This window comes from Panthera onca, chromosome B3, assembly GCF_046562875.1.
Source record: "Panthera onca isolate mPanOnc1 chromosome B3, mPanOnc1 haplotype 2, whole genome shotgun sequence".
Lineage (NCBI taxonomy): Eukaryota > Metazoa > Chordata > Mammalia > Carnivora > Felidae > Panthera > Panthera onca.
Window position 1 is genome coordinate 141,342,333 of NC_138344.1, and position 12,050 is coordinate 141,354,382.

Sequence of the window (12,050 nt, forward strand, 5' to 3'; positions counted from 1 at the left end):
CCTCTGCCTGACCCTCTCCTTCCTTCTTCTCCTCCCTTCCCGCCTGAGCAGCCCCACCCTTGAGCTGCCTCGACCCCGCGTCAAAGCAGAGGTCGCGTCTCGTTGACCGATGCCTGGACTCTGGGACTTAAAGGGTGCAGAGAAAGGTATAGAAAGTGGCCCTCACATAACCCCCTTCGAAACACCGTGGTACTCAGCGGTCTAAGATAGTAAGGTCTCTGGCTCGTTGCTCTGATATTGGTCTGTGGTTCCCGGATGCTGGCTTACATTTCCAGAGCTCGTCTTCTTTGGCTACCAGGGGCAGCAAGACAAGGTGGAAAGGGCACAGGGTCTCTGGAGTAAGAGAAAGGTCTGGGTTCGTCGACCAGTGCCGCCGCGTGACGCCTTCGAGCCTCCGCTTTTGCCGCGGTGCCTTAGGGATTAGTACATCCCTAATTGCCTCCCATCTTATCAATGAACTGACTGGTGGGAAAGCACTCAGCACGAGGCTTGGCACTCAGTCACGGGCCTCGTGTCGTGGCAGCTGTTACAAAGTGAGACCTGCGCCAGGCAGAGGAAAGTCATTTATGAGGCTTTCCAAAATGCTGAGCTTTTATTCCCTGGCTCGTAAGATAAGGGCTCGTAAGAGAAAGCGATTCATCTTTTCTCTGGTGTGACACGCGTTGCATGGTGTTCACGCGAGCGATGCGGTCCTGCGAGCACAACCCGGGTTCTGGCAAGATCTGGAAGCGCTCAGGGGGGAGCGCTAAGTATCACCCGGCTTCGCAGTTGTCCACGTGGCATCAGGATGAGCCAGGCGGGCTCGCCAGGATGCTCGCGAGGGAGGGGCGGAGCAGGGGGGCGGCTTCGGTTGGGTCCTGTTTGTGGAAGGAGGACGTCCCGCACGCACGACGGTGCCGTAACTTGTGTGAAACAGACTGGCTCCAGATCTCCCATTACCGCACACCATATGCAGCGCTGTGTTCAGAGCATGTGGCACTTGCACGGAAATTAGAAAAAGCCTCCTCTTGCTCAAGGAAAACAGTTCCACCTCGGCATACAGATTTCTCAGTAACAATTACAGCGACCGTAAGCTCCTCCGTGCACATCGCACAAACCTTAATGTTGAACATAAAACGATAGTGGTTTTGAGATCTTCGGCTTTCACCTTCTCCAAAATAGACTAATGTATTTAAAAATATCAATGAAAATGGAAACTGTGTTCTTTTGTGGGTTGCAGTCCTCTCGTGCCGGCTTCTCATCTTCTTTGGAAATGGTCACTGTATTTGACAGTCATTCTTGTGACATTGGGGACTTTTATCTTCGAATGTTTACCATTTTATTATTTTTTAAATTTTTTTACACGTTTATTCATTGTTGAGAGAGTGTGAGCGGGGGAGGGGCAGAGAGAGAGGGAGACGCAGAATCCGAAGCAGGCTCCAGGCTCCGAGCTGTCGGCACAGAGCCCGACGCGGGGCTGGAACCCATGAACTGGGAGATCGTGACCTGAGCTGAAGTCAGACGTTCAACCGACTAAGCCACCCAGACACCCCAGAATGTTTGATGTTTTAGAATACTTTGCTTGTATCAGAACCCAAAATGTTTTTAATGTTTATTTATTTTTGAGAGAGAGAGAGAGAGAGAGAGAGAGCACAAGCAGGGGAGGGGCAGAGAGAAAGGGAGACACGGGATCTGAAGCAGGCTCCAGGGCTCCGAGCTGTCAGCACAAAGCCTGATGTGGGGCTCGGACTCACGTACCACGAGATCATAAACTGAACCAAGTTGGACGTTAAACTGACCGAGCCACCCAGGTGCCCCTGAAACCACAAATTTTTAACAGCACTTAATCCGTGTGCTGGCAAACTTCTATAAGAACAAAAGCAACATATGGCCATGGGATATTTATTTCACGTATTGTTAATGATAAATATTAACAATTATATAGTGATTTTGTGTCATAGTGAAGCACTTACTAAATTTAAATAGGAAATCAACAGTAACATTCTGATGAATGACCTGTGCTATCTAATGTAACCAGTGTACTAAGGCAATAGGGAATTTTTTTTATTAAAAAAAAAGTATTTTGTATCAGAGAAACAGCTACTACTTAGAATGCAATTTATGTTGGATGTTGCCAGACTGATTAAGTGTTTCAGTTAGAAAACTGCCCCCCCCTTTGTAATTCTGACTGGACTGACATATATCAGCTTTGTAAGTAAGACTTTGTTTCCAGCAAAAAGTTGTTGTAATGGACTGATTTTGTTAGAATGGGAAATGTTTCAGCCATCTGCTGGAAACCTCATCAGAACACACATTTAAACCCTGCATTTCAGAGTCAACAAATGTGGGGGGGTGGGAGGGGAACGCTTCAAAATAACAAAGATGTGAAAGTATCCCCTTAGATGCTCTTTTTTTTTTTTTTTTAACGTTTATTTATTTTTGAGACAGAGAGAGACAGAGCATGAACGGGGGAGGGTCAGAGAGAGGGAGACCCAGAATCTGAAACAGGCTCCAGGCTCTGAGCTGTCAGCACAGAGCCCGACGCGTGGCTCGAACTCATGGACCGCGAGATCGTGACCTGAGCCAAAGTTGGCCGCCCAACCGACTGAGCCACCCAGGCGCCCCCCCTTAGATGCTCTTTTGTATTGAACAACCTCAGCATCTGTGCCAGCCATTTTACAGGGTCCAGAACCCTGAGCTGGAGACTCCGAGCTCCGTCCGTCCTAAAGCTGTAACATTCCACGAAAGAGTCTTTTCAGTGACACCTTGAGGCCCTCAAGGCTCAAATTTGTTCTTTTATCTCACCATCACTGATAGTGCAATCTGGAGCTTAACCCTCAGCCTGGGTTTCTGGCCCCCCATGTGCTGGCTCCCCAGCCTCTCCTGTGCCCTCATATTCATGTCTAATACCAGCTCTTGCTTGTCCCCAGCAAGATTTTTTTCCTTTGAGATAATTTACTTATTACACAAGTAGCATGTGTCTTAGGAAATCCAGATGTCCAAAAAAGAAGTGAAAAATCTCACTACTTAGAGACCTCAGAGCTAACGTTTTATTCCTTTTCCATCTAGACTTTATTTCTAGGGTACTGTGTGTCTGGTGTATCATTTAAATACATTTGTAACCTTCTTTTTCATTTGCTTCGTAGCCACGTTTTTGTGGCAGAAGACATGCTCTGACAATGTAACTTCAGAGGCGGATCATTATTTAGCTAGGCAAATATACGTCAGTTGGACATCAGGTGCCAACAAGGTTTTTCTGATCTAGGCAGGCCAGCCCGACATCTAGAACAATGCCCAGATGTTTGCAAGAACCCTTAGCACAGAGCTTGCCTGCTGTTGGCACTCCATCCACGGTGGCCGTGATGATTACCTTCTACCCCAAGTGTTGGAGCTAATGTCGGTGTGCCTGCTCGTCCTGGCAGTGCCCCTCTTCTTTCGGACATTCCGGAATTCCCCAACTCCTGTTCCCACCCTCACCCTGACCTGAAAAGGGAGGAAGGAATCAGAAACCCTGAACAATTTTGTATCACCTTACCCCTTCCGTCCCACAGCACTGCCTAAGTTATTGAGCACGTACGGTGCACAGAACACAGTGTAAGGCAGAGTGGGACGTGGAAAGGCCCGGCACACACACCAGACCCACTCCCTCCACAAACGTCAACAACACATTCAACTGAAAAGGGCCAGTTTCCTTAGTTTCCAAAGGACTCAACACAAACAGAAAAAAGACAATCAGCTCACTAGAAAAACGGGCAGAGGATTTGAACAGGCAGTTTGCTGAGAAGGAAGTACAAATAGCCAACTGACTAAAGAAAAGATAATCAGATCCACTCTTAATTAAAGAAATGCAAATCTCAGTAAGAAGATAGTATATGGAGAAAAAGCTTTATTGTATTATAAAATAAAACACAGATACAAAAAGAAAAAAAAAAAGGAAAGAAAGAACACCCCACACAAGCAAATGCAGAGCTTAATGAATTACACCTTCTAGCACTTATTAAGTGGAGGGTTTTTCCTCCTCCTGAGTGACATGTGTATGTGTCTGGAGATTTGGTGGCGGTGGATGGTTGGATATATTTGGAGGAACTCTAGCTGATCCTTCAGGACCCAGCTCAGGACACCCCTTTCTCTGGGAAGCTTGGCCTGGCCCTTGGGTCTGAGTCAGTTGCCTTTCAGATTGCTTTGCACCTGCTGGTTATCTTTATCTATACCTGTAACTCCCTCCCCACTCGCCCCATGCCCATACATACCCCTTGTCCTCCCTTAAGCTTCGGGAAGGCAGAAGCTGTTGTTTATTATTCTTTGTATCCCTAACTCTTTGCACAGGGCCTGGCACACAGTAGCTGCTCAGTAAATGTTTGTGGAGTGAATGAAAGAATATATATTTAATTTAAAACAAAACAAAACAAAACAAAAAAAAACACATAGTCATTTAAGAACTATGTAAACAGCACCACCTATTGGTAGATGACTTTAACACCACCCTTCAGATTCTAAAACATTTTGCCCTGGAAATTAGGTGTCTTAAGTTAAGCATCTTCGCTTTACTGAAAGGGTTGTTCACTCCCCGAGCCATGGGGTCATTTATCTTTTAACACATGTTAAAATAATAAGTGCTCATATTCTTTATATTTTAGTTTTGAGGCTGGTGGGCAGGGGGCCTGGAGATTACATGTAGGTTCTCGTCAGCAATGTTGGGAGCAAGAGGGAAGTGATCTAAGTAAAAACCGCGTATTGGGCACTCTGTTACAGGCGCAGTTTGATCTTGCCAACGCCCTGGACCTTACGGTGGCTTTAGTCCCATTTTGTAGGTGAAAGAAACTAAGACGTGGAGGTAGAGCGACTTAGCCAATCCGAACGCAGACCCAGCTGACTTCAAAATCTGGGCAGGTTCTGCCACACTGAGCTGGAGGTGTTGGCTGGAAATGTCTATGAAGCGGTCTTTGTCCCCAAGTAGGGTCTCCGGTGACTTCCAAACTCTTTGAGATGTTTCCTACATGACCCCATTTCTAGTAGAAAGCTGCTTAAGGGCATTTATGTAGAGAATCATTACTTACATAGTAAAGTATTTTGATTGCCAGCGGGAATATTATTTCATCAAGTGAGATCGTTTCAAAAGGAGTCCTGGTACGTATGTCAAGAGCTACGGTTTTTATAGGTGAACAAATGTCAGGGAGATAACATGTTTCACTTTGGAATGGTGTCCTTTCTGATCGAGCCTCGTAAATCATTTTCGAAGGCAAGTATCTCTGCTCGAACAGCGTTGACCGCTGTTGGCTGTGCTCTAATCCTGGTCACCCAGGGGTCCCTGTTACACGCGTCCCCCATGTGTCAGATCCGCAGCGTGCAGGACCTGGGCTCCTGAGCCCCCTTTCAGGCACGTGGGGTAAATTAGCTAACAGGTGGGGAGCTGCGGAAGTTCCGAGCGCAGATCCCGCTACAGAGGCGGGCACAGCGCAGGGAGTGCCGTGAAATCGGAGTCTGAGCCCCTGCCCGACTCCCCTCCTCATACACGCCCAGCCTGCCGTGTGGCAAGGTGAGTGTTAGCAGATGAAAAGAAAAACGGCCACTAGGAGACCACCCTGTGCCCAGAGTCCCCGGTGAACATTATCAGGGAGTTAACAACATGCGATGCAGACTCAGGTGGTCGTAGCCGCTGCATGGTTGTGAGCTCACGGCTCAGGGTGGGGGCTTTTCCTCAGCTCAACTGTTTGATTTTCTCTTGCTGCCCCCAGATCCAGCCGCCGGTCTGGCACAGGCTCCCGGCTGCCTCGCATCCTCCGTGAGTCCCCAGGTACCGCTTCCTTATGAGAATCCTTGAGATGGTCTCCCGAGCCAACCAGCTCAAGGAAACACACAGCCAGAGTCTTTCCGCAAGTCATCCTGCCAAAACAGCAGTAAAAACCATACCCGACCGTGACACTGTTCACTCGGGAGGTATTGGCCACTGCCAAGGGCAGATTAGCCAAGAGATGAGGGTCTGCTCACCAGAGGGGAAACCCTTCCTCTCCGCTGGGCTGATGTCTCTCGTGGGCTTCCGGGGGGAGGCGGGGGGCATCTGTGTCAGCTCCCCACGGGGACAGGGATGCGTGAAGCCTCACGCCTCCCCCCACGGAACCACACCCTGGCTGTGCAGGGAGCGTTAACGTCACCCACTCACGTTTTTCCACTTAGCTCACACTAAGGAACAGGTGATCAGAGACCAACTGCGCGGCCCTGGGGCGGCGGCCTCCTCCCGTACCAAGTGAACTTGCAGCCCGGGCCCGTTTTCAGCAGTGTTGGGTTCCCAGGGTCCCCTTGCAATCTACTGGCAGTGAGTTCTGGAAAGGGCAGCTGTTCAGCGTGCGGCTCCGGTTGAGAGATTTTGACCGGAGGCCGCAGCATCTTTAATCCTGCATCACGGCTGTCGTAACACCTTCTACGGGTTTGCCCCTCTGTTACTACTGCTCCAGAGGTTTGTGCTTAAAAGGTTTGCACCCACAAGTGGAGCTCCCGTTTCCCTGGCACTCTGTTGCTGTTGAAGAAAGGTGGTGGTGCAGAGGCAGGAATAATGGATTCAAGAGTAAAGACAGTATTTTTTTGCTTTAAAAATGTAGCTTTCTGGGGCACCTGGGTGGCTCAGTCGGTCGAGTGTCCGACTCTTGATTTTGGCTCAGGTCGTGATCTCGTGGTTTATGAGTTCAAGCCCCACATCGGGCTCTGTACTGACAGTGCAGAACCTGCTTGAGATTCTCCCTCTCCGTTTCCCTCTGCCTCTCTCTCTCTTTCTCTCTAAAAAATAAGTAAACATTTAAAAAAGAATATAAGAAAAATGTAGCCTTCTATAAAAGTGAAAAAAAAAAACGTAGCTTTCTCAAAGAATGGAACACAGCAACAGCATCCTTTCTAAATACAACATGCCCAAAGCGTGATGCACAGTTCAGAGCACAAGGTGACGACAGTGCCTTTCTCCATGACCCTCAGTTGTTTACACCCACACTGCCTTTTCTAGTGTTTTAATAGATAGATCTTTTTTGTTTTAAGTTTTTATTTATTTTTGAGACAGAGAGAGACAGAATATGAGCAGGGGAGGGGCAGAGAGAGGGGGAGACACAGAATCCGAAGCAGGCTCCAGGCTCTGAGCTGTCAGCACAGAGCCTGACGTGGGGCTCGAACTCACAGACTGCAAGGTCACGACCTGAGCTGAAGGCAGACGCTTAACCGACGGAGCCACCCACGCGCCCCTAATAGATAGATCTTTGATTCTTCCTGTAATGTCACAAGCCCGGCCTCAGGAGTCCACGGGCCTCCCTGTGTCTGGAATTCGAACTGCCCTATGGATCGCTCTTTCTAAGAGGAACATAGTTCATAGTTGTTCTTCTCAATCTCCAGGGAAGGTTCTGGATTGCTTGTTCCTGCGTCTGGGGCTTTTGTGTCTTTCCACTTCTGTGATTAAAGTCATGACGGAAAGATGGCTCTCGTGTCTTCTGATTCCCTACCTGGCTTCCCTGTCATTATGTTCCTGTAGCCGGTAGGCTTGTGCTGCCGTCTTCTGCTTCGGCCCTTCCTCCCGTGTCCTCACCCTGCCTGTGACTCTCATCATATGTGAAAGTCGGAGTTAAGACCTATGTTTCCACTTAGATGATCACAGGACTGTCACTCCCGCTCTGACAGCGAGAACAAGCCGGTGATCGACAGAAGCATGGCTATTTTAAACCCACCGTGGAGCTGAGGTCACAAAGTAATGTGATGAACTAAAATCCACACGGCGACGAGCCTGTCTTAGGAGAGACGGGTCCACGGCTGCTTTTATCCTGGGCTGAGCTGCAGAGGAGAGGGGCCGTCAGGGATCACGTCAGAAGAAAGCAGCCGAAAGCTCACGGAATAATTCAGCCGGGTGTGGACTGTCGTGGTCGTTTGGAATTTTTGCAAGCCCCATGCACAGGGGGCGCTTCACACACACACATGTGCGTGCACACACACACGTACGCACGCATGCACACCTTTCTGCAGGCCTTCAGTGAGCTCGTGACAGATCAGGAGCAGGTCCGGAGTGCAGGAAGGAAGACATCCCCTCTGAAACACAGGCACATCAGCTGCTGTCGTATGAGGGCAGAGCAGGGGAACCAAGAGAAATCATCTACACTGTGGACCAGGTGCCTGCAAGAACGGTCACCCCCGAAGGAGGAACAGGAGAGCTGACAGAGAGCCCCGGAGACACAGCCCATGGTCAAGTCTGAGGACCCACTGGGAGAGCCCGGGGAACCCTACACCACCCACCCCCTGCCCCTGGCCTTGCCGTCACAGCAACAAGCAGAGCAGAGACCCCCGCCCTGACTGCGTTTACCCGCCGCTGGGTGAGGAACAGCATGAGAGGGCTGCTGGGAGCCGTGCAGAGAACTATCACTGGCTGGGGCACAGGGTGTGTCGGGAGGACCCCAGGACGTTGCAGAGCGTCAGAGGCCTCCCTGGGAAGAGGCTTGGAGCACAGACAACACGGGGGCCGTGGGACGGTGTCCAGGAGGAGGGGAAGCCAGGCCAGTCACCTGTCACAGGAGCTCCGGGCACGTGGGAGGGACACCAGCGATGGGGCAGCTAGACTCGTGGACCAGGGGACAGCAGAGGGAGATGCAGACAAAGAAATAAAGTTGTCAGGAGAGATGGCACTAGGGCCTCGAGGCCCGTGTGGCACTTCGAGTTTTGTGTCATGCTTTCAGAGTAGGTTTTTTTTAATATCTTTTATTTAAAAAATTTTTCTTTTAAGTTTATTGAGAGAGAGAGAGAGAGAGAGAGAGAATATGCATGGGAGGGGCAGAGAGGGAGAGAGAGAATCCCAGGCAGGCTCCACACTGTCCGTGCAGAGCCCGACATAGGGCTCGAACTCACGAACTGTGAGATCGTGACCTGAGCTGAAATCAAGAGTCAGACGCTTAACCCGACTGAGCCCCCCAGGCACCCCTCTCAGAATAGTTTTCAATGACCAAAGACGAGAGTCCCGAAAACTAAGCCCGCAACAGCCCCAACTACGTAAAGCACGCTCGAACAGACTGCCGAGCACTTCCAAAGCATCGGTCAGGAGTTTACCCCCGGTACTGCATCAAATTATCCGGAAGTCCAACATATTGATAATGTTATTTATTATATGCTGGGGTTAAGGCTGATTCTTACTGGTGGTGTTTCTGAATGTATTTGAAGAAAAAACTGGAGGAGAATTGTAACATCGGGACTAAATCTGCTCAGGTACTTTTTGAAAAATACGCGCACACACCAACCTGTGTGCCTCTGTGGCTCTCTTGGGGGCGGGTTTCGTTTACTTGGTCGGTCTTGTTCCATGTCTTAAAGCAGGAGGCAATCCAGGAAGCAGGGTGGACGGGGCAGATGGTGTAGACACCGGAGTCTCGCAGACCTGGGTTTGAACGGGAGACACTTCCTGCCCTGCCTGAGGGTCCCTTCCCTTGTCTGGCTGCCTGAGGGTCCCTTCCCTTGTCTGGCAGGCAGGTGGTGACCTCTTCCGGCAGGTGCTTGTCCTGGGAAGTGGTCGCATGCTCTGCTGCCCTGGGGGCTGCTCATGCCAGCTCATCCCGGGGAAGCCTGCCCCTGGGGATGTCCCTAGTCCGTCGGCGGCGTGACCTTGAATGCTCTGGGAATTTGGTTTCCTGGGTGCAGTCGTGGGGTGGTCCCAGCCCGGCAGAAATCCGCGGTGGGGCCCCCACAACACTGATGAGATGGCCGCGGCCCCGATATTCCTTATGTTTTCCCTCTTTTCCTTCTCACAGTAGCCACCCTGCCAGCAGCTGGGTGTGTCGGCAAGTCCTACGTCAGGAACTTTCTGGTTTTAAATAAGTGCTTTCAATCATCCGTGAGAAGAGCAAACCTTTGCGTGTGTAGACGTGGCCGTTCGCATCCCGACCAAGCACGTTTTCCTGCCGCAGACATTTAACCTGCTCTCATAAACAGCTCAGTTGTGGCGGCAAAGCTGGGGTCACAATCTCTTGCACCTGGTTTTAGACGTTCTCACGTACATTTGTCCCGCTCTGCAGTTGCGTGGTTTTGTTTCTCTCGTTAGCGAGAATCACCGGCACAGCATCAGCGCGACCGGCCTGTGCTGCCACCGGTGAGCTGGGGGGTCTTTCATGAATGAGGTTAAGCACCTGCCACACCAGGCTCCCTCTAAACCCTGTTTCTGTTTTGTCTCCGCAGCAAACCCAAGGAGCCCGTCTTCAGCGCAGGTAAGTCCCGTTCAACTTTTGTGCGCGTGCCCCTCGGTCCCCTCAGGACTTGGGGGACGCACGCGGAGTGGTTCCGGGGGGCCAGTTGTCACATGCGGAGTCTGCGTGGCGGGGCTGACAGGCTGAGGGCCAGGAAGCCCGTGCCCACGGGTCGGGGCTCAGATCCCAGGCACGGCCCGCAACTTGGTCTCAAAGACTAGACCCTTTCCCTTACGCCCTTGAAGACAGATTCAAGATGCGTCAACAAGGAGGAAGAGTGAGACACCACCACACGTGTGAAAGCCGAACTTCTAGGTTGAAGATCGTGTGTGGCCTTTCTTGTTCCTCCCTCTCCCCTGGGGCTCCCGAGGCAACACCTCTGATAGGAAAGCTCTCTGATGCGTTAAGTGGTCACTTTGTCCAAAAGGAGCTTTTTTTTTTTTTTTACTCTCTCTTTCTGCCTTCAGTCTCCTAAACTGCAAACTAATAGTTCATGATGTACCTTTCCATATACCTTTTCTTTTTTCTTTTTGTTAACCCATTTTATAATAAGGTAGATGCTATTGTTAGGATATTAACCTTCTTCAAAAGCGCATCGAAAATGCAAAATCGTTGACGGGTATGTCACCCGTTAAACAAACCCGTCTCATTTTAACTTTGGGTTTTCCCCCCTTCGATTCGGAACCGGAACTGATGTAAAAGTCAGCCCTCCGTAGGTAGCGGCATGTGCTTTATTTAGGATTCGTTTCCTGTTCGGGAAGCATGAAATCACGCGCTGAAAACCATAATCTCCCTATGCCTGTGGAGCCAGGTCCTGAGCCCCCCATGGGCTCCTCTGCAGGGGCGGGGGGCCACCCCCCCACAAGAGCTAGCTGCCCCAGGTCCCTCCTGCAGTTCTCGCTATCTCTTCATCTAGCGCTTCTGTCCCTGTCTCCGAAATCACAAGGGAAACGCCGGGTGATACACTGCAAAGGTAGGCGGCATTTCTGAAATCTCACAGCTCTCTCAACAAAGCTGCTACCCAGGCTGCCGAACCCTTTTCCGTACGGCCAAGCAGATACTCTCCTCGTACGAAAACGTGTCCATCACACAAGCCACTGCACCTGAAGTTAAACAGCAGTCCTGCGCCTTTACTTGGATGGGTTTTGATAAGTAGCTGTACATTCGATCTGGCTTGGTTACCAGCTGGTTTTGCAGGAACTCTGAAGGATTCGTAGAAACCCTAAGAGAGCTATAGGGCGGCCCTGGATGTCCCGCTGTTTGGCCTGGCGTCCTGTGCCGCTGCGGCTGGCCTCTCGCTCCGCACCTTCTGGTGGGCGGCTGCGTGCTGTGGTCCTAACCTGCCTGGAAAATTCCATTGCCTTCCCTGGCTGTGTTTCGCTCTTAGGCATAGAATGCCCAAATTTCCAGGGCAAAGCAACGCCAAGGCAAAATTCAGGGCTTTTTGGGGGGCCTCGTTCAGTGGTTTAGCATCGTGCGATAAGTAAGCCTCGGTCCCGAGGATTTAACCAGCACGCGGCTACGGTGCACTCAGTGTTTCACACACACTGATTATTACAGCCACGGAGGGCTCTGCCGTGCTGTGGAGATGGCATCATAGCCTGTTACCCATCCACGTTCTGTGCCTCCTCGCGTACAAAGACAGTTGAGGGAACCGCTTGTCCTCAGCTCTGTGCTTTGCTGGCATCTGCTTTCTTCTCCCTTCTGTCCTCTGCCGGGCGCTCCTAGGTCCTGCCGGTGTGGCGGCCACACCGTCCGATGAGCCCAGATTAGGGGGAGGGACTAAAGAAGAGAAGAGGTTTGGGGCCAGGGGAAGAGCAGGGGCCCGGAGCTGGGTAGATGTGTAGGGCGGTGGAGACACTTCCGGCCAGACAGGAGGGTCCA

The 12,050-nt window shown here is 50.9% G+C and overlaps 1 protein-coding gene across 4 annotated transcripts in view; it reads left to right on the top strand.

The window, feature by feature from the left end:
• Positions 1-12,050, top strand: part of EML1 (EMAP like 1) — a 184,791-nt gene that overhangs the window by 137,363 nt on the left and 35,378 nt on the right. For 3 of the 4 annotated variants that reach the window (XM_060620736.3, XM_060620738.3, XM_060620735.3), the window contains exons 5-6: positions 10,159-10,187; positions 11,083-11,139. In XM_060620736.3, coding sequence (XP_060476719.1) covers positions 10,159-10,187; positions 11,083-11,139 — 86 coding nt within the window. The remainder of the gene's footprint in view (positions 1-10,158; positions 10,188-11,082; positions 11,140-12,050) is intronic. The other variant, XM_060620737.3, reaches the window with a different exon arrangement.